This window comes from Scylla paramamosain, chromosome 15 (genome assembly GCF_035594125.1).
Source record: "Scylla paramamosain isolate STU-SP2022 chromosome 15, ASM3559412v1, whole genome shotgun sequence".
NCBI classification, from domain to species: Eukaryota; Metazoa; Arthropoda; class Malacostraca; order Decapoda; family Portunidae; genus Scylla; species Scylla paramamosain.
Window position 1 is genome coordinate 7,371,020 of NC_087165.1, and position 24,025 is coordinate 7,395,044.

Genomic DNA, 24,025 nt, shown 5'->3' on the forward strand with positions numbered 1-24,025 from the left:
TCTGCCTTTGCCTACCCATTTGTTGTATAAGAACTTGGTAAACCCATGAGGCTCTTGGACACCAGACCCATGTGATTGGTAAGTCAGATACTGTGATATCTGGCTGATAATCCTGACAAGAAGTGACACGTCTTGGGTAGCGTCAGTGGTCGAGTGAACAGACAGATAAGGAACCCCCGGTTTCGTTATATATATATATATATATATATATATATATATATATATATATATATATATATATATATATATATATATATATATATATATATATGATTATTACGGCCCTCATACCTGCCTCGTACCAGCACTCTCTCCAACTAACCATCGGCTTCGAATACCGTCTCGACCACACCATGACGGTATCATAAAGACGAAGCTTTGGAAACTCTTCTCGACTCACGTCTTGATCAAGCTAACCGAGCTGACTACTGACTTCCATCTCCACACTTCAACAGTCTAAGTCGCTTCTAGCAGTTGGAGTCATCCTCACTCCTGCTGCCTGGATTCGATTACATCGACGTGAGTTAGAAGACGTGACGAACACACACACACATACACTCACACTTCATTATGTACACACCTGTGCTACTTATATTTGTGTTGTATTTTGGGTATATATTTGTTTTCATTTATTGCTTATTATTTGGTACATGTTACATTTACTTTGTTGCTTATTAACTTGTATATGTTTCGTCACCTTTGGTTTTCTTTATTACTCATTAGTTTGTATATGTTATGTTAACTGTATATACTTACTTGAACCCAAGCGGGATCACTGTGTCCTAGATAAGTTGCACGAGCTATTCCTGCTTCAGGTAGCGGATATTTAGTTTAATAATGATCGTAAGTTTTATTTCATACACTTTTCACTACCTTATGCTACAAGAAAGGGTACAACACACCCTTAGTCAACCATCTTCTTCCCATGCTTGTAACATATATTAGATCCTATCCCGGACAGGCCACCAATATATGTTTCAAGCACAGGTAGAAGTTGGTTGACTAGGGATGTGTACAACACAACCTTAGTCAAGTTAGCTCGGTTAGCTCGATCGAGACGTGAGTCGAAACGTGTTTCCAAAGCTTCATCTATATATGTATGTATATATATATATATATATATATATATATATATATATATATATATATATATATATATATATATATATATATATATATATATAATATTATAATGGCCCGCTTTTAGCTCCAAAAAAACCTGGTCACGTTACTTTAGCAGGCACTTTAGGCTGGCACTTTGCAAATATTAGTAAGCAAAGTACTAGTCTCTGATTCCAATAGAATTGTTCTTTATTTACTTTGAGAAATATTTCTGTAATTAGATTAATATTATTAGTTAGGGAATCCTATAGTGTGTAGCATACCAATCAGCATTCAGCAGATTCAGCTCACTATTTTGTTCTAGGTTCAATCCCCACGCCAAGGCAAGATTGTTCCAGCTGTCCTTAGTATAGTACAGGTGTGTTCTGCCCAGTGTCCTAGAGAGTTGGCCCTATTCTACAATTTTTTTTTTTTTTTTCCACTAGAAGCTCACAGTACTCATCTGTGGCTCCACAACATTAATTAAAAAGTTGGCACAGAACTTCTTCCAATCATACAATCTATCCATGCACGAATAAAAGTATAGAAAAGGTTTCCAGCCTCTATGTGCCATTTCTGTTAAGTCACTCTTTAATACAAAGGGCACATAGTGAAAACATTCTTTTAATCAATCAAACGTTCTTTTAATCAATCATTCCAGTGTGGGGCAGATTCATGTACCCTCGTATCAAGGGATATTGCATGTACCATAATTTTTTTTTTTTTTCCTTTTAATTTTCATCCCACAGATTCCCTTGAAACTATATATTCTTCCTCCACAGAATGTTAACTTTTTTCATTTTCTCAGCACTGGGAATTGTTTCTCTCCTAATTCTTAGTGTTCATTCAGTTTTCCCATGTATCATTATATTCATTAATTTACACATTAACTAATATTATATGGGAGAAAGTAAACAATATTATATGGAAGAAAATAAACAATCATGTAATATTGTCAATCTTTTTTCACAATGCATTTTAATACAGAATTCTTCATAAAATATCTATGTGCAGTAAGATGCTATAATCAATTCATGAGAAGCATTTGTCTGTGCATTAAGATGCTATAATCATTCTTCATGAGAAGAATTTGTCTATGTCCATCTGCGTGTGTGTAGGTATAGTTTATGACCTCCATAGAACTTCAACAATGTCACATAATTTGTCCTGTCCAAACGTTAGTATGATGTGATCATTTCACAAATGATAACCTATGGGTTGTTGGTCCATAAGGTCTGGAATCAATGTTAACCTATGGGTTCCTTGAGGTGCTTATGATTTTACTGAGGGTGTTCATGTGTTTCCTGATTTCATGTTATTGCTCTCCTTTTGACACATCCCACTAGAATACTCAGCACACAAATAAGGGATCCCAGGTCTCGAATCCTGAACCAGACAAAGACAAAAGTTCTTTTCATGCTATGGGTACTGTTCACCACACAGTGAGTAAGCTGGGGAGTTATGACCTGGCCATTCTGGCAGGAGCACAAGGCTAGGAATCCTACCTTCCCACATGTGCAATACATTGTGTGTGCATGTGTGTTTCCAAAAAGAGAGTTGAAATGGTCTATGTCATGTCTTCGAGAGTAAGCATGGTGAGGTCTAAGGCTGCATGCACACTAAATGAGTCGAGCCAAGGGATCAGACATTTGACTCAAGTCAGATCAACTCGTTTCCATTCACACAGAGTCAAGAAGAGTCATATTTATCAGTATCCTGTCAGAGGCCAGGGAGTATGGACACACTGTCTCACTGTCCTACATGCTTTGTTGAGGATTCAATGGCGAAAAAGAAAGAGGAGCAGAATATGAGTGCATGAACTCAACACCAAGAGACCCGAGTTTGGTGCTTTTTGTCATCTGTTTCCTGATCTCTTAAATAAACCAGTTTCTTCAGAATGACAACAGAAAACTTCAAGAAGCTGGTTGATATAACAGGAATGTCTATCAAGAAAATGGACACTAACTGCAGAAGTCCCATTGGAACAAGATTTATCAAATCCTCAAGTTGCATGCAGTACAGTGAACTCATGATGACTAATGAAAAAAATTAGTCAGGCCACATTCATAATTCAACTCAACTTGGCATGACTCAACTCCTCTGGTGTAAATGGTTCTTGTAAAATTACTTAGAAAATTATGTTCCTTTGCCTGGAGAGGCATGTAGTAGACTCTATGTGACTCGACTGTATTTTACTCATTTCGTGTGCATACAGTCTAAAAGTGGAACATCATGTCATGAGTAACAGCTAGAGGGTTGATATGGCATTAAGCTAGGCATGGATCCCATATATAAAATAGACTATTGGTCATTTCACAATATTTCACAATTTAACCTGAGAGGTCCAGTAGTGTTTTTCTCAATGGATTACAGTGGATACTAATTGGTTGTGCTATTAATAAGCTTAATATATAATTCTACAAATAAAAGCACCACATCAAAAAGCATATACTTCTACAAATAAAAGCACCACATCAAAAAGCAATGTCACTATTAACTTGATCTAACAAGGCATCAAGTATAATACTAAGGTCACTTCTAAACAAACGGGTGGTTGTACTTCACGACCATTACAGATAATGCAACACCTACATGCTGCACTCTTACAAGGCTATCACATGTATTCTTCCTAAACCATATCAAGTCTACATGCTGCACTCTTACAAGGCTATCACATGTATTCTTCCTAAACCATATCAAGTCACCACTTATTTTACTATTACCTATTGTACAGCAAAACACTCACCTATAAAAATATAATTTTAGAACACAACTTTAATTGCATAGTCCTGTAATTTATATACATATCTATCTAAATTTTGTTCTTTTATGATTGATACATTTTTCAATTTGTGCACATTAGGAAGTTAATTCAAGCCCTTCAGAATCTTATTTGATTTGTGTATTTAAGAAGTAGCAGATTTATTTCTATACCTTCATATAAAATACCACCATTGCTTTAGCTTGATGAAATGTCCAAAAGAACAAACGGACACTCACAAAACTTGAAATTTAAATTTTTTACATTAGTGTCCTAAAAACTGACATCAAATGCATGGCACAGAGAAATGTATCATCAGTTTCTCTAAATACATATCTGCCCTTGGTCACTTACATATCACACTCCTATATCATTTAAATACTCTTATTATCACTTAAATATCACACTCCTATATCATTTAAATACTCTTGTTATCCACGTTCTAAGTAGAAGTTCCACAACTTGTATCAGGTTTACTAAACCAAATGCAAAAGTTAAAGCTACTACAGAAATATACATCTTCCTCTTGACTCACTGTCCACCATCAACTCCTTGCTAACTAACAGCCACCATACCATATGCTAACTAACAGCCACCATACCATCTGGAAGTGGCTATGTGTGCAGCTTAGGAAACTATAATACTAACAAACATTTCAGGCAGCCATCTAAACAAAGCACAGTGAACCCCCAACACGCATGGTTATTCCACAGGACCTGTCACATTATCTCTTAAATACCAAAATGCATTGGCTCAGCCTCATATTGTTCCATAGTTTTATTTCTGGCACTTTGTAAACATCAGCAATTCACATGGATTTATAAAGTGATTCTGCTTTGTAAGAATATATAGACATTTCACTCAACAACTTGATACAGTGAAAAGTAAATCATATCTAGATTCTGTTACAAGCTCATAATATATTTGAAGCCTTCCTGTAATTTAAACATGCCATTTTTGTCATCAGCAACATTATAAAAATTAAATATAAGAACATTTTACCAGCCTCATCAAAAGATGTGACTTGCAAGGACCTCCTGTGAAGATAAGAGAATATTTTTTTATTAACCAGTTATAAATTAAACAGTTCTTAATAGGGAAAACAAATGGATTATAGTCCTTGAACAGAATCCACACATCACAGCTTGAACAACAGCTTGAACATTTTTTTGTTTAATTTCAATTAATACATCCTTATTTAGATTCTGTTCTGATTTCAGTTAAATGAAATGTTTTATCTTTTCAGGACCTTTCATTGTTCCTTCTTGGTAGCCTTGTGAATTTTGATGAGGTCGGTCATCACATTACGGTCCAGAACAGCCCAGGCACTGAAGAGTCCACCGTACAAAGCTCCAGAAAATCCACATGAGCATACATCTTGTCCTGTCAGGAACAGCCCTGCCGCAAGGAAATCAAGGTTTATGTGAGGCATTTTCATATACTATAATCCTATATATACTATATATATAATCCCATTCCTATGATGGTATCTCTATGAATGAATGGTCTTCTTTTGGTTGCTAATACATTCCTTGAAAATATACATTAAAATAAATTTTATTTACGCTCACTGTAATAAATCTTGGTTAGCATCAATATGTTGAATATATACTTAAGTTTACAAATGAAGCCAAAGCAAACTTCAATTTGAGTAGGATCCATAACACTGTAAGTTGTGTAATATTCAAAATAGAGGAGTTACTATGTATCCAAGCCACTGAGTGGTGTAGAAACATGAATAAAACATTATATTTACATGTGACTGGACTACATACACTGCAGTATCAGAGCATCCTGAATGGGGTAAAGCAGTGTGGTCATATTTACAGCTGAAATTTCCCCCCAAAAAAATGTTGCTAGAGCAGACCTTCTTTTGTTCCTTTCTGTAGAAGCAAAGGTTTCCCAGGGAAATACTAGCTTACTTTAGTGGCAGTACCACTAAAGTAAGAGCTAACTGAAGAAAGAAAATCTCAATCCAGATATTAAATAATGACAAATGGCAAACTGTTCTGCTCTGCTTTCAAATATGTCCAGGAGCAGTTATATATAGATTAGCCATATTTGCATGGATTTGTATGCCTTAACAGAAATCAGGATGACTGAATGTGGTTATAAGCATGTGGTTGAAAGAACACTACAACAAATGAAATAACATTCTACACACAGCAGTTAACTGGCTTACATCTCTGCCTGTTTAGAAGTCCATTCACTCACAGCTATTCTACACACCACTCCTGGGTGAATTTTGATGGTAATTCTATTATGTTAATCACTTCCACAAAGTCTTTGTGGATAGTTATCTGCATGTACTATTGGGAAAACTGTAACATGGTTATGTACCTGTTTAGAAGCAAAGGCATTCCTGTACTGAAATTCAACCTAGGAGTAACATGGCCTACCTGGAATATCTGTCTTAGCCCTGAGGATGGCATTATTCCACAAAGAGAACCTCTCTCGGGTGTGGTCCAGGCCATAGATCTCCCCACGTGGTGCCCCAAGGTAGTAGTTATTGGAAACTGGCGTCCCCACACTCACATAGTCAATGTGGTTCTGTGTAGCAGAGAAAAATAATTAACAAGTCCATCATTAGTCATCTCTCTCTCTCTAATGAAAGAATGGTTGTTATGGAAATCTGTGGAAATCTGTCTTTCTACATACTACGCTCCGATTAATGGCTCTATCTTTGCATTGGGAGAAAGTCATGTTCTATGTGGGTGGTCACTTTTCCACTTACCTAATTAGTAAATAAATCATCATCTTGCTTGTGTTCCTGCTGTTAGCAATAATGTTTACCAACAGTCACTATATTCCCTTCAAACACCATCAATAAACTCACCCTGATAGATGGAAACAGTCGACAAGCTTGTTCAACAGCCTTGTGACCAAAAGTGTTCTTAATGGACTCGTACTCATCTCCTCGTTTCTTCACACGGTTGTTGTTCCATTCAGAAACCCAGTCATAAGGCATCAATGTCACAATGGCCATTGTTGTCTTTCCTGATAGAAAAGTTAATTAATTTACTGCTGCAAAAAATAACTAAAATCAATACATGAAAGGTAAAATCCCTACTAGCAATAGTAACAAATCTCACTCTTCTCCCTTTATATTCCTCATCTCCTTTCCTTTATTTTTCTTGTCAGTACTATATAAATTCATTAACAGTGGTATTCCTTAGGATTCTGTCCTGTCACCCACTTTCTTCCTAATATTCATCAATGATCTTCTAAACCAAACCTCTTGTCCTATCCATTCCTACATTGATATTACCACTCTGGACTTTTCCACATCTTTTTTGTCTACACTGAACATCCTCGGTCTGTTCTTTACTTATGATTTAAACTGGAAACCACATCTCATCTCTTGCTAAAACAGCTTCTATGAAGTTAGGCATTCTGAGTTGTCTGCACAAGTTTTTCTCACCATCCCCCCCTCCCAGCTGCTAACTCTGTACACCATGTATGGAGTATGCTTCACATGATTGGGGGTTCTGCTCATACTGCTCTTTTAGACAGGATGGAATCTAAAGCTTTTCATCTTATCAACTCCTCTCCTCTAACTAATTGTCTTCAGCCTCTTTCTCATCGCCGCAACACTGCATCTCTTGCTAACTTCTACTGCTATTTTCATGCCAACTGCTCTTCTGATCTTACTAACTGCATGCCTCCCCTCCTCCCATGGCCTCACTGCACAAAACTCTTCTTTCTCTCATCCCTATTCTGTCCACCTCTAATTCATCCCTTTCTCTGATAAACTCTGGAACTCTCTGCCTGCTTCTGTATTTCCATTTTCCTATGACCTGAACTCTTTCAAGTGGGAGGTTTCAAGACACTTATCCTGTATTTTTATTGTTTCTGTATTTCCATTTTCCTATGACCTGAACTCTTTCAAGTGGGAAGTTTCAAGACACTTATCCTGCATTTTTTATTATGTTTTTGACTCGGTTTGGGAACCAGCACCTCAGTGGGCCTTTTTTTGCTGATGCCCCTCATACATGAAAAAAAAAAAAAATTCTCTGAACATATTCCCCGGGCACATTTTTTCTAAAAAAAAAAAAAAAAAAAGCACAAATAACTCATTCTAATTACTTGAATACTACATTTATTCTACTTAAACTGTTAGCTTGTATGTAGCTAACATTTTTTGCTTTCTTACCAACTGAGCTAACAGAATTCCAAAAGTAAAGTTTACACGTGTTTACACACGCTATAATCCATACCTGGGTACTTCTTTTTCCATTCAGGATCTTTGGTGGATGGGAAGGAAACAAAGAGAAGAGGAATGTCAACATCCAATCCCTCTTCCCGACTCATTTTCAAATAGTCCAAAGTAAGCTGGTGAAAGACAGTAAGGACCACATTAAAGGTATATTCAGCTAAAAATTAATAGTTCCACAATGAGTTAAAGAAGCAGAGAAGCCTTGTATAGCTTGTTCGTCAAAAGAGTTGACTGAAAGGCACAGTACATGGGCCTGGTAGTGAGGGAAATAAGAAATAAAGAGATGAAAACTTTCTGGAATTATGTTGAGTGCTTAAAGAAGATTGGAATAAATTATAAACAGTATTGCTAAGGATACAAATACTTGACATGACCTTGAAGTGTAGATGATGTGTATATACTGCCAAGAAAAAAAAATTAAAAGGGAGAAAATAATAGGATTGCATTTAGATTAGCAGTGACTGAAAATAATAAACAAAAAGTATGCTTGAGTGAAGCAAAAAGATGGAAGGGTTGTTGGTATGACAATGATTCAAAAGTATAGACTCAAGCCAATTCTCACCTTGTCTATATCATTGCCAGTGTACACCCATGCATTGCCTCGCTGTAAAATCTCTACCTTTTCTTCATCACAGTCTAGACCTACAAACACTGAGAGACAACCAGGGCCATGCTCAGCAGTCTGCGTCATCTCCCATAGGCGTGAGCTAGCAGCAATATCTCTAGGCAGGAGGTGTTCCAAGGTGTTGTAGAGGCCTGCATTAAAAGAAAACTTCATGTTGTTGTGCAAGTTATCTTATGGCTTAAATACATATAAACATATCTGATGACTCTGAGAAAAATTCTGGTTATACCTTTAAAGCAATGTTCTTCCAGTATAGTAACTTTTCACACTTATTTTTTTTTTGTGTGTGTGATCTGTCCTCAGAATTTTCTTGAGAGAGAGAGAGAATGTTTCAATACTTGAAAGTTTACTTTCTGAAGCAATTTACAACTTAAAACTAAATAAATCCTCCTATCAGCTACCCTTCTCATAGTCTTTATTTCATTAGGGCACATTAAAAAAAACTATTAAATAAATAAATAAGCATGTCTTTTTTTTTCCTTAAGCATGTCTTTTCATTACAAAGATATAGTAGTCATATTTGCAACACACAATCTTACTAGTATCTCTAGTCATATTTGCAACACACAATCTTACCAGCATCAGAGATAATGATGGGAGCTGCCACTTGCACCACCTCTTTGCCTTTCTTAACCTCAACACCACAGGCCTGACCAGATGAATCTGTTATGATTTTGCTAACCTGTCAAGAAGAAAGACCTTTGGTATGTCTCAAATCTGCATTACATGCAAAGAATAAACAGATTGGGGAGAGTTTAACTGTCTAGCATGCACTTCTTGTATACTGTGCACTGCAGTAAGAATATTCAACACATTCAAGCAAAACTTCTGAAAATGAACAAAAGTAAGACATAATAAATAAAAAAGTTAGAATGGATGATCTAAAAAAAAAAAAATGGATCTAAAAAAAAAAAAAGTTAATAGTTCATAGTTTATGAAGTCTTTTACAACTTCATAGTTCATGAAAGCTTATGGATGAATTTCAAATACTTTATCTTATGAATGTAAGAATTATTTACTCAAATATGATCTAATTTTCTTCTCTGATTATCTACTACCATTTAAACATGTTCCCATGACCAAAAAGGCATAATGCAGCCTGTAAAGCTCATTGAAGAAGCATCTGCCACATCATACATGCTATACTTGTAAAACTATAACTTATTGCACATTACAAAGTGACTATATTTGAATGGCCCTTTTTATTCCTACCCACAGATCACCATCCTTCACTAGGAAGCCAATCACGAAACAATGAAGCAACTCACTGGCTGCTGTTACCAATAAGAGTAGGAAAAGCATGAACACTGTAGCTGAAGCCTTGTAATGCTGCTTCACAAATCATTCTTTTTTTTTTTATTACATATTATTATGATTATTTGTGCAATGTTAAGTTACAATCAACCTCATTGAGCAGTAACAGCCAAGCTCATGATGTGAAGAATTACTGTAATGGATTTTAATAAAAAAAGATATTTAAAAAGTGTGTATAACATGATACTGAATACACAAATGCTTGTTTCACTGATAATCCCTGTAATGGTTTCCAATCCTCACAATATACCTTGTACTGTATATAATATACTGCTCCTTAATTCTAATCTCCTGATCCCGTAATAGAATGCACTGAATACTCATTTACCTCAGCACGAACAAGCACCTTCCCTCCAGCTGCCTCAATCACAGGAATGATGTGGAAGGCAATCTCAGAGGCACCACCCACTGGATATGCTGCTCCTGCAAGAATCAATGGTTTTAGTGATACAGCATGTTTTCCATTATAAGAAATTTTTCCTTGAGCTCCCACATAAGACAGTGATAGTATCCTGTCTTGCCTGAGTGTTCCTATTATATGCATATAATTTTCCACAAACTGTTCAGTATTAACTATTACTCACCATCTCACCCAACAGTCTCTGATAAACTTTTAAGAAATTAAAAGGAAGAGCAAAACACAGAAATAATGAGCAGGATTCTCACACCCAGCTTCACTTTCATAAAATAATACTAAGAAGTCAAAGAACATAAAGCCCTACTTTGACAAGAACATATTCCACTATTACTTTAATAAAAAGGTCTAATATACTGAAGCAGATTGGGCACCTTTACTGAAGTGTGAGATGAGCAGAGTTTGCATGGGGAAGCCTGCCTTGCTTGGTGGTGTACCATAGTCTCCAAAGCAGTAACAGAATATGTCACGCAGCTCCTGGTTCTTGGTTATCTCCTGGAAAGGAGAAAGAGGATGTGTTGTAAGACTACGGAAAAATTATAGTAGTATTTACCCAAATTCACTCATATTTAGTCAAACTCTAATTTTTCCATTATGAGGATTACAAAACCTTCTTTTGACTCTTCTGCCTTAAACTGCTCTTTTTTTTTTCTAATCATATCATACTCTACATTCACTTTTCACTTTCATTTTCAGTCATTTCTTGGCCAAATAAATGTTCTCTGTTTAGGTTTAATACATCTGCTCTCCTTTTCATGTTGCTTTCTACAATTATCTTCATCTTGTTCAATCCATATTAGCCAGTATATGCAACTTTCAATAAACCTTTCAATCTACTGACCCATTATCCTGCTATTGTTTGTTTTCTAACTTTTTATTATTTCAGAAGACAACAGACAAGCGTTAAGTCTAATGCATTATTTCCAAGGTGGTTTTAGGATCCCAAGTGATAAACAATAAAACCTGCAGATCTCAGCACCTTCCACATTAGCTCCACCTGTATTAGATGTATAAATGACAATATGACAGTGCAGATGAGGTGGACTATCTTCTCTTAGGGCAGGGTTGTCAAACTCATTTACCCCAGCGGGCCACGTTTCATCAGAGTATACAGTATCAGTATAATTATGAGCAGATCAATACCACTTATTTAAGGAGTATTATAATAATAATAATAATAATGATAAAAATAATAATAATAATAATAATAATAATAATAATAATAATAATGATAATGATAATGATAATAATAATAATAATAATAATAATAATAATAATAATAATAATAATAATAAAGGTGGATTTAATCTACACTCGTGTTCAGGCGTAATCTAAAAATAAAGGTGTAAAGGAAATCATCCAATTATTTACCATAATTTGCAGTACTGCTGCTCCCAGAAACTTGACACCTATTGGCCTTTACAAATGCATCAATGTTTGGCACTAAGGATTGAGCAGTGGCTACCTTCAGTGTTGAGTTGAGATGTCCATCAGTTAGTTGAGACCTGAGTCGAGACTTATTGCCAGACACTGACATAATCTTTGGGGATATGTTGGCCCAACATACTGATAAAACATTTCGATATCAATAGTTGAAAACTTATCCTTCAACAAAGAATTACACGAGCTCAATTAGTTCTAACTGAAACTGTTCTGGTACCTCACCAGCACTAACAGAGAAAGGGTTGCGGAACATAGAAAAATCATGCTTAAGGCTTTTAAAATCTGCAAATCTTTCTCCAAACTCAGTCACTAACTTGGAAATCTTATTGCAGTATTTTTCGGTGTTGATATCACCATGAAACTCAGACATGTCTTGCAGTGTCTTTTCAGTGGGCATTTTTTTTATTAGATTTTTGTTGCCCTTGGCCAGTATCCTTCCTGCATAAAAAAAAAAAAAAAAAAAAGGGACGTCAGAGTTGGAGAATGTGCAGTATTACTTGTTGCTAGTTGGCATTCAAAAAGTTTAAGCTTCAGCTCAAAGGCACAAATAGAGTCATGTAAATCTGTCGCCAATTTATTGCAACCTTGCAGTCTTCTATTCAGGTAATGCAAGTGTTCTGTCATATCAACCAAGAAAGCTAGATCTTGAACCCATTCTTTCTCTCTCAGTTCCTGCACATCCTTTCCCTTCTCATGCATAAACCTCTGTATTTCACTTTTTAATTCATAAAAGCGCTTCAGCATGACTCCTAAGCTTAACCAACGAACATCTGTGTGATACAGCAGAGTTCACCCATGAGTGTGAATTTCCTCCAGTACGTTGTTGAACTGTCTATGGTTTAGACCTTGTGCACGTATGAAGTTCACTGCTTTAATAACAACATCCATGACATGATCCATCTTTAATGTCTTACCGCAAAGCACTTCTCTGAATTATGCAATGAACACTGTGAAGTTGATGGTCTGAGTTCACTGCTAGTAGTTTTTCCTTTAACTTGAATGCCATGCCAGCTTTTTTACCAACCATTTCAGGTGCTCCATCTGTAGCCAGACACAGTTTTCATCCAGTCAACACTTATTTTATCTAGTGCACCTACCAAATTCAAAAATATATCATCCCCCTTTGTTGTTCCCTTCATTGGTACCAGTTCCACAAATTCTTCAGTTACCTGCATATTTTCATCTACACCACGTATATAAACTGCAAGTTGTGCTGTGTCAGATACATCTGTACTTTCATCAATTGCTACAGAAAATGCTACAAATTTAGCAACTTCTTCCTTGAGCTGACTTAGAATTTTCTGATAATTCATTGATTCTATCTGAAACTGTATTTCTTGAGAGGCTTATGTTTGCAAATGCTTGACATTTTTCAGGGCAAATATCTTCCATGGCCAACAACATACATTTCCTTAAAAAGTTGCCCTCCAAAAAAGGCTTTGATGATACAGCTATTTCTTGTGAAATCCTATAACCTGCCCAAACTGCAGCATCACTGACTTGTTGAACACTTTTAAACACTGTCTGCTGCTTCTTGAGTGACTGTTCTAACTCTCTAACTTTTCCTTCACATAACTTTCCTCTATATTCATCATACTTCAAAGCATGAGTACTTGCGCAATGCCTGTGAATGTTATATTCCTTCGCCACAGCTACATTTTGGTTACAAATCAAACAGGTTGGTTTTCCATTCACTGCAGCAAAAAAAATACAAAATTTTCCACGTTTCCTGCACTACACGGTGTTCTTCATTACCTGTTCTTTTCTTTGAAAACATGATGAAGGGATTCAAAATAAGTTTGTATATGAGATATTGGATATACATAATGCTCTAACAGTCCACCTGACTCAAGGGACAAAACAAGACTAGTTTTCGTGCTCAAAGGCTGGGTGAAGCAAGAGCCTGCCACATCATGTTCATGTTTAATATCTGTACAGTAGGGAGTCAATGCACCAAAATGGACATTATTTTAAACATGATAAATATGTCTGACGTACAAAGACACAAAGCGGTCTGATTTATTACTATAAGTGATAACCTTAAGAGACGAAAAACCAGATTAATTAATCATATAAACATAAGGAACGCCGACTAAAAGACTGGAGCAGTGTGGCAGGCTGCATGTGGCCCGCAGGCTGCATGTTTGACACCTCTGTCTTAAGGAGTGTTCCTTTAAGTGTTAAAGGAGCTGTCCCTCTATACAAGTGATTTTTGTTTCCCAATACTGGCTATAGTGAAACTGCAGTCATCCATAATTTAGTTTTACATTTTAGTTATGATAGTGCCTTTTTTTCAATAATAAAGAAGGTAATAACAACAGTGATTAACGAGATTAAAGATAATGGGATTATTTTTGAAGTTTTGTGACCTCTAGCCTCCTCTCCAGACAAACTTGTATGGGTAAGTATGGTTTCTCTCAAAATCTTACCGCCACAACTTCCTTGCAAGTCTTTTTATTCCATTTGTAGAAACTTGTGAAGTAGTTGATGAGTCCTGTCACTTCAAGCAGCCATGCAGCCCACAGAGGTATGAATTTCACTATCATTGCGTTATGATTTCCAGAATGAACTTCATGTACTAATTGGAAGAATCTGTTCAATATGAAAGGAGAAGTCAGATGGAATAAAGTCATCACATGAAAAGAAGCAGATATTTTTTTTCTTCCCCATTGTCTCAAGTGCACAATGCATCTAAATGCATCTAAATTACCACAAAACTTAACTCTGATTCAAATTTGAGAGTAAAATATTCTTTCATAACATCATGTAATAAATTTACTGTTCTATTTTCATAGTAACTTCAAACTCTCTCAAGGGATAGTAGTATCACCCCATTGGCAAACTGTTCTTTTTTCTTTTTCTCACCAAGCAATGAGTCAAATATAAATGCAGGAAAGAGTGAACAGCCTTTGACACCTGTATATTTTCTCATTCCACTTCTGACATCACTTTTTGATGTCACAAGCAGAATCCACAAACTCTATGTAGAAGTAAATACTGTTGGAGACCTCATGTCAGATCTCCCTCAGAAAAGGAATACAGTAAAATCCCTCTTATCCGGCATCAACGGGACCGCCGACATGCCGGATACTTGAATATTGCCGGATACTTGAATAGAAGTGAAATTATGTCCACAATCACCACCCTACACTCACGCATCTTACCATAACAAAGACCAGCTGATCTTAAGCAGCAGCTGATCAGATCAGCTGCTTAAGTGTAAGCACAACACGCTTCTTCTTTTCTACAACTTTAGGCATGATGAAGGCGTCAGGCGATAAACAGTGCACACGCGGGACTGAGTCACTGAGTAAACACAGTGCAGTGGGCCACGGGTGGTGCGAAGCAGTGCGCTATGGTGGCGAGGGGACAAAGTATGCCTCGCGCGGGAATTTTAATCGATTTTATGAGTACACATTGATTTTTTATTGATTTTAAGGCTTGGGGAAAAATGTGCCAGATACTTGAAGCTGCCGGATACTCGAATGCCGGAGGAGAGGGATTTTACTGTATCTACAATGAAGAGATTACTTAAGACATAGATTGATTTTACCTCTCGATGTTGTCTTTTTCTTCTGGGAACTTTCCTTTGAGGTATTCCTTCCATTTCCCATCACCACTCATTACATCATACCTGCGGGGTTCTTGATCCTTCTCAGCAAAAATCACTTGGTCATATATATCACCTGTTGACACAAACAAAATCATAGAGTATTATATAATACTGATCAACAGAAAACAGGTTACATTCCACAATTCCAACAATGTCTTATATCATTATAAAAAAAACTATAATTCTAGTCTGTTTCACTGTGAAGAGTGTAATTTTGCAGAATGATGCTGCTGAACAAGAAAGGGTGGCTGCAAATGATACAGATGAATGAGAAGAGCTTTAAGGGCCTATATTCTAAGCCAACAAAGATGTCTTAATTCGTATGGTGTGGAGCTCAAACCACCTTAACCATTACAAAAGACCTGTCCTGCAGTACACTTATGAGAAAAAAAAATATATATATATATATACATTCTAACACAAACATGAAAAAGGAGGAAAAAGAATATCCCTAACAAAGTATTCAAGTCTTACTCATTGGTTCCCACTCCAGCTGGCCATTTGTGATTTGGTCCACATAAGTCTTGGAAAGGGACTGGTAATTCATCTCTCCTATGTAGTGAATACCAACATCAAACTCATACCCTTTCTCTATGTATGTGTGACAGCATCCACCAGCCTGTTATGATAAAAAAAATTTATAACCACAATAAAGCATAAAAATCAGTACCCTTTTTCTAGGTATGTGTACAGCATCCACCACCCTGTTACTATAAAAAAAAATTATAACCACAATAAAGCCAAAAAATCTGTATCCTGTCTCTATGTATGTGTTCAGCATCCACCAGCCTGTTATGATAAAAACCCTTTTTCTATGTATGTGTAACAGCATCCACCAGCCTGTTCTGATAAAAAATACCCTTTCCCTATGTATGTGTGACAGCATCCACTAGCCTGTTATGATAAAAAAAATTCATAACCACAATAAAGCCTAAAAATCAGTATCCTTTTTGTATGTATGTGTACAGCTTCCACCACCCTGTTACGATAAAAAGAAAAGTTATCCGTTGCATTCATTTTATACGAGTATTTACTACAGATTGTGGTTTGAAAATATCACTTGTCCTTATTTCAATTTTAAGCAACTGATACTTTCACAAACTCAACCTCTGGGAGCTTCACCTTAGTATTCAAGGACACTATCAAAAGAGAAAAAAAATCTACAATTACATTAAAAAAGTATGTAGGTATACACTAATTTATTGCCTTCTAACTCAAGTAAATGTATAACTTAGCCTTAAATACTAATTCACAATTCATATTTGTAATTACATAAAGTCTCATTCCTCTAATGCAAAATAAAAATCTATACTTAACTAAAAAATTTCTCACCTGATCATGTTGCTCCAAAACCAACACCTTCTTCCCAGCCTTGGCAAGGACAGCAGCAGTGGACAGCCCACCAATCCCACTGCCAATGACTATGGCATCCAGATCCTTTGGGACACGAACTTCTAAGAATCCTGTGTGAATGAAAGTTGTATTTTTGGATCATGTCAAGATTAGACATCTCCATGTCAAGAACAGCAAACCCAATGATCTTCATGCAAAGAATGGCCAACCCAAACGTCTTCATGTAAAGAAAAGCATACCCTTGACAAAACCTGACCAAACCTAACCTAACCCTACCTAACCTAACCAACCTAACCTAACCAACCTAACCTAACCTTCCAAGAACATACAGTAGATATGTCCACCTTGAGAGTTCTTGGATATCTGAATGAAGAAATTAAAGCCAGTATATGAAAACAATTATTGAACCAGTGAGGGTTCATGAAGGTTAACTAGTGAACAGAAGCTTTGAAATTTAATCATTTATTGAAATGTCTGGTACCGAAATACTGAAGTGTTCATGTCAAGAACAGCAAACCCAATTATTATCATGTAAAGAATAACGAACCCAATAATCTCCTTGTAAAGAAAAGCAAACTCTGCTGAGAGTGGGTTTGCTAATCTTGACATGATCCACATTTTCTTTGGGGATTATTTCCATAAGAATATGCAATAGTGTTGTACATAAATAATAATATTCAGGAAACCAATCCAAACTATGGATTACACAAGCAAAACTCATTTATAATATTTATTGTCTATGGTGTCCTTGACTCTTCAAATTGTATTTTCCATTTCACAGCCAAATCTATCACTTTACTCTTACTCTCCCTTTAATTCCCACTTTCTGCATATACAAACACATACATGAACTAAAAAAAAGTTATAAACTACATAAAGCAAATTCCTGTTGCATCTCTCCTGCCACATCTTCCTTTTATCTAAACTTGAATCATTTAACTTGACTGCCATAATGTATCTTATAAATAAATAAATACATAAATAAAAAAAAAAAAATATATATATATATATATATATATATATATATATATATATATATATATATATATATATATATATATATATATATATATATATATATATATCCCCCAACAATCTTAAAAATTATTGACAGTTGAGTGGTGCCATGTACACAGACTTGTTACTACAGAAATCAGACTGGAAAATAAATATGTACAGAAAAAATAATGAAAAAAGCCACTCACCTTGTTTGAGGACAGCATCTCTCTTCTTCTGATCTAATACTTTAGGCCTAGGCTTGACCTTGACAACTTCTTGAAATGGGTTGGGAGAGGATTCGGTCATCAGGTATCTGACAAACCTTAATACCAACCAAATCACAAGCAGCAAAAGTACAGTTGGCAAGGAAATTAACCCCATCTTTCACTTTAGAAGTTTTGGTGGTCAAGTTAAATCTGAAAAAATAATAAATAAAAATAAAATAATAATAGATTGATAAAATATTTAAAGAAACTATCTGTACATTTATGTATCATCCATAATGTCACAAACTCTCGTTACACCATTTACATACACTCTCCTAACATTTATACATCATCTTGCAACATCTTTATGCCACATATGTCCCTCTAATACTGTATCATATGCACTCTCCTAGCATCATCTACACTCATCTAAAGCCACCTATTCACAACTAATGAGGTATATGAAGCAAATGCTGTAGTAAGTCTTGATGGGTTTCAGTATTACAAAGTTAAAAATTAGTGATTTAATCCAGTATCTATTCTCTGCTAAAAGGATAGAATTTATAGCATAAAAGATGAAAATCCCAAATTACGATCCCTAACACAGTTTCACATTATTTATTCATGCTGACTCATTGCACTTGCCATATCTTGCATTGTCCTCTTACAACTGTCATGAAAGCTTCACCCATCCTTTGATACACTTGCTCTTCCTATGAAATTTGCTTACCTACTTATTTACTTGTTACTGTGCCATTTCTGAAAAGTAGTTGTAACATTTCCTCAACAATCCCATTTGAAATTAATAATTCCCGACTTACCAATCATACCAAAATGGATTACGTAATACCTTCTTTGACTACACGAGGTACATGAAAAGATATTGAGTAGCCACCTCAGAATTGCTAGTGCGGTGTGATGAACGCCCACCTCCCTCCCTCCCTCTCTACTAACAGAATATTTCCACAACGATTCCACTTGAAAGTAATAATTCCCGACTTACCACTCATATTAAAAGAAATTACACATTACTTTCTTTGCTTACACGGAGGTACATCAAAAGATGAGCAACAACTTAATCATTACTGGTGAAGAGTGTAAGACACGCCCAACTCATCCTCATCTTCTTACTGAAAATTTTCTTAACAACTCCACTTGAAAATAATGATTCCTCATTTTGCAGTCATACAAATACTGATAGTGAACAGTAATTAACCATGCATGAATAGTGAGAAAAGCCCACCTCCTTTCTAAGATGTGCCCACCAACCCACGGATTCACAACACAAACGTAAAGATCCAACACACTACAGTGACTTACCTTCAATCCACATACAGTTCTTTGCGCTGTTAGATATTCCTTACAGATACCACTCACAAGGTTCAGATGTTACGTATGACTAACCTTATGTAAACTAGTATGTTTACCTTGCCGGATACAGCTTGTTTAATATTGAGGCGAGGCAAGGTTCACGACTGAAGCTGTAACGAATCTGCCATGATAGTCAGCCCAAAGCTCCAATGGAAGCTAGAGAGTGATAATAGCTTCCTTGCTTAGCGCAAAGGCCACATTCTCAAGCACTTAATATGTCTTATATTTGCTACTTAATAGGCTCTAGTGGGAGTCAATAAGAGTTCCTAAGGTAGTTTAATAATGATTATGGTTTATAAATGAGAAAGACCTATTCAGTCTGAATAAGATATATATATATATATATATATATATATATATATATATATATATATATATATATATATATATATATATATATATATATATATATATATATATATATATATATATATATATGCGCGGCAGTTTGTGATCTTTCTCTGGACTAGGCATGTCTCTCTCTCTCTCTCTCTCTCTCTCTCTCTCTCTCTCTCTCTACACACACACGCACACACACACACACTATATCACATTGCTCTCTCTCTCTCTCTCTCTCTCTCTCTCTCTCTCTACTTGAGTGGGGGAAAAGAGAATAACTATGAGGAAATACCTATGAGTACCCCGTCCACAACTTCGAAAGACCATTTTCTCCTGTCTAGTATATATGTCCTTGCACCAAGTGAGATTGAAAGAATCATCAAACATTTCAATTAATTATTTCTTTTGACACAATTATAGCAGGCAATGCATATTTTTGTCACTTCAGAAAACGACGAGCACATTCGCACGCTGGCAGTGACAGCAACACACAGATGGTGTATTTCAGTCTTACGTTTAATACCGTATAATCTTTGATGATGCCATTAAAAAAATAGTAAAAACTTAAAACTTCACAAAACGAAGATTTGCTGTGAGGCGAGTACTCGTGCACAGGAGGGACAAAATCACTCTGCAGTCTGCACGGGGAAAGAGGGTAATGTGAAAGATCTCAGTAACCAGTGAATCAGGACAACATGTGTAAACACTAATTACCTCGTTTTTCAGGTTCTCTTTGTTGGAATGAAGAGTGAGATGTTCACATGCCCTCTGAGCATCGGCCTTGACTGAATCAAAAGAGCATGACATAAGCAGAGGGAGACTTGTCACCTTATCTCACTATCATAAATGGAGCTTGGCCTTGGCAACTCGTCCATCACTCAGTGTTGTGATATAATGATAAAAACTATTATACGTTAATGTGATAAATATTAACTGCCGGAACACAGGTCACCTCTAACCCAAGTAGTTAAATGCAATGCTATATGCGCGGTTCCCATGTACTTGTTATCAATTACCTCATTGTCAGGAGAGAGAGAGAGAGAGAGAGAGAGAGAGAGAGAGAGAGAGAGAGACGCTGCCCTGGGATTGAGTTTATTCCAAGGAACATATAAAGTAGAATCCTTGGTCTATTTATGTGTGGCATCTCGCAAATCCCTCACGCACCTCAGTCACTGAACACTATCGCAAGCGCTTATTCTCATCTGTATTCCCCATACAACCTCGAAAAAAGGCGATTTTATTATTATTATTATTATTATTATTATTATTATTATTATTACTATTATTATTATTATTGTGTATAGCCTATCCTTTTGTTTATCTTTCAATGCTACAAGAAAGCACCATATGTGTATATCATAGCAGCATCAATTTAACTTTTTCAGCCTCCTACCATTAACAATTTGTGGTTTTCTAATAAACTCTTTAGTAAAGGTGTACATCTCCACATTCTTTTTTTCAAATTCTATTATTCCTCCTGCATACACATTATGTCCTTTTCTTTGGCACAGTATTCCTGAGATCTGAGATTTAAGTTACACAATTCATATTACCGCACTTTTTTTTCTTTCTTCTTTTTTTTTTTTTTTTACCTTCATGACCTAAAGCATTACTACATTGCCTACTTCCGTTTTGCTCTTTCCTTGTTACCGCCAACAGTGATGCTGGCAGTTATGGAAGTAATGATGGAAGAACAAACAAATATGTATGCTAAATAACATGTTCTGTGTTATGAGAGTTGCAGTGAACTAGTGTAATAAGTTAGTAGTGTACTAAGTTCTGGTGCTATGAAAGTTACGTAAACAAGGGGAGCGTAATTGCCAGGTGTGCCGCCTCACAAGGTTCCGTGAGGCTGGTGGCAATAGACTAATATGAGACACGTATAACACTAAGGAAACTATGTTAATTAGAACAGATTAAGGAAATTGAATTCATTATAGTAGTTAACTGCAGTAGTGAAGTTGTGTGAGAAGAACTACCTGTGGAGAGCTTAGCTGTAGAGAGGTAGTGAGTCGTGTTTATGTGGTAAAGTTGATGACATGGCGGGTACAGTAGATAAGACACATGGGTCACTCAGGAACTTTTGCTGACCTAAGGTAAGATGGGCAGGCGTGAGCCCGGAGGGATAGATCCCTTTGTACTGCCACCGCGTTCGGGTATGACTACTTCAGGAAAGATTGGACCACTACAATATATACGCAGGTGACAGGCCTCCTTAAGAACACAAACATTTGAGTTCCACATCTGTATTACAAGTGGTCAATTGCCCTAATTGTCATAATCCATGGTTAGTGATCCATTATACAGTACTTTTTATCACTAAATAAACAATCAGGAAGGTCTTCAAATCTTAGCATATTTGCATGTATGTACATATTAACAATAGTTAACAATCCTTAACAGGAATGTTAACACAATATCTCTGTACCATTAACCTTGTAAACTGAGTGTAGGACAACAGGAATACAGTTTTTGACATATGTGACTAGACCTCACGTGTTAGTACATAAATCCATTGAAAGTTCAAAGCGCTAATATCCACTTAATGACAAGGAATCTTGTTACACCAACTTCCTGCAGTGCTTTTACATATATGTTATTTTCAAGAACATGAGCATGCACGACATAAGATCTTTTCTGTAATCTGTTGACATTCCAGGATAGTATGCAAAGATATCTACCCTCCATTTTGTTGGATCTTATTCCCCACAGATAAGGCAAGTTGCCTTTAACAGTTCTGATTTCACTTTACCCTTGGAGTTATCCACATAGGCCTGGACTAATTCCACAAAGTGTTCCACTTCACTGATAACTGCTGAGGGATTACCATCCATCTTTAAGACTACATCATAAGCATTATTCATTAGTTCCTCCAGCACTTTCCATAACAGTTCCCACAGCGGAATCTACAGTGGTGCCTACAGTAATATACACTTTAGCACTTGGACTCATAATTACTGTGTGTAGTTCCACCATTTGTTTTTGTAATTCTACCATCAATTTCTTTAGGTCATCAATTTCTCTCCTCAGGGTAACACCCTCATTAGCAGGAGATACCTGTCCTGTAGGAAGAACTGTACCTAGCTCATCTGTTACATTTCCTGATATAGACGCTTGATCTGCCTGCCTTTGCTCAAGCCTTCGCTGTCACATGTTATCTTGCTGTGGACCCTGTAAGACCTGTACATGTCTTGCAGGTTCACTAGCCTTACCTCCAGAAATCTTGTGAGCATTTCCATTAGATCTATTTTTACAAAGCCATGAAGTAGCATTGTGACTCACCACAATTCCAACAGGTAGGTACAGCCTTGAAATTGCCCTGCACTTTAGCAATACATTCCCTGGCACCATGATTTATACCACGGAACCTACCGCGAAAATCAATGTAACACGTGTACTGCATGTAATCCCACTTACTACACTTATAGCACAAAACGGGTTTCATTGTAAACAGAAACATACTTATTGCCAATGCAAGGTATAAACACCCTCTCAGGGACCGACCCTTTCAGCAAAGCAATAAGCTGTGACTTAGGTTCAACTTTACCGTTTAGTTTCACTTCACGCCGCTTAACCCACACAAATCTCTCATCAAATGGAGTCTTCAGGATCTATACAGGTTGGAACATCAAAAATTATAACCTTATGGCATTTCTCCCTTCCATCTGGCTTTTCCATAACAATGCCGTCAAGACCTTTAGTTGTTAAGAAATCCACACTATGTCCATCTTTAACAGTTACATATGGCCTGTATTTGCCATCCTTGAACATAACCTCAAAATCTTTGTGGTACTTACAAAGCTTGACTGTCCACTGGAGCTTTTGAGAACCATATAACATACTAGCATTATAGAAACACCCTTGACAACCCCAATTAACATCCACGAAAGGCTGTTAAAAGAAGTCGGGATGAGACTCCAGAAGACCGTATGAGGCTGGTTTGTGGATTAGCAAGATGTCGCTTGCTCAGTTTCTGTGAGTTTCGATCAAATATGGCAGTCTATGGCAACAACAACATCCTTCATGATCATGTGAATGTGATTAAATTCCTTTACGAAGCTCCCGTACATAGAATATGAAATAAAAATAAGAAATTATATTTACATACATTTGATTAATTTTCTCCATTATTGGCAGAACCGAAGAACAATCATTCATTCCAGAGCAACTTCCAGTTTTTCACCTCTAGGATCATTGAGGATAGACATCTACAGGGATCTGTTGTCTCCTGGCTCTAGTAGTTGATTTAGGATACTATCCACACTGTTT

At 36.3% G+C, this 24,025-nt stretch overlaps 1 protein-coding gene and 1 long non-coding RNA gene across 8 annotated transcripts; one reads left to right on the top strand and one right to left on the bottom strand.

Moving 5' to 3' along the window:
* Window positions 1–361: 361 nt before the first annotated feature.
* Window positions 362–10,056, top strand: LOC135107356 (uncharacterized). Its single transcript, XR_010271720.1, has 3 exons — window positions 362–519; window positions 5,109–5,279; window positions 9,922–10,056. It is a non-coding gene; the product is annotated as an uncharacterized LOC135107356 (long non-coding RNA).
* Window positions 4,585–23,704, bottom strand: LOC135107353 (all-trans-retinol 13,14-reductase-like). 7 transcript variants are annotated; one of them, XM_064017090.1, is made up of 14 exons: window positions 23,554–23,704; window positions 18,047–18,256; window positions 16,821–16,951; window positions 15,963–16,107; window positions 15,429–15,561; window positions 14,305–14,467; window positions 10,807–10,927; window positions 10,346–10,440; window positions 9,280–9,385; window positions 8,641–8,834; window positions 8,080–8,194; window positions 6,699–6,859; window positions 6,262–6,412; window positions 4,585–5,260 (listed from the first exon to the last, which is right to left on the bottom strand). In XM_064017090.1, exons 2-14 carry the CDS (start codon window positions 18,219–18,221, stop codon window positions 5,115–5,117), a joined length of 1,836 nt encoding a protein of 611 aa, XP_063873160.1. In that variant the 5' UTR covers window positions 18,222–18,256; window positions 23,554–23,704; the 3' UTR covers window positions 4,585–5,114. The 7 variants fall into 7 exon arrangements, with proteins under 7 accessions (XP_063873160.1, XP_063873156.1, XP_063873158.1 ...); XM_064017086.1 differs by lacking the exon at window positions 23,554–23,704 and adding an exon at window positions 20,471–20,624; XM_064017088.1 differs by lacking the exon at window positions 23,554–23,704 and adding an exon at window positions 19,474–19,620.
* Window positions 23,705–24,025: the final 321 nt, after the last annotated feature.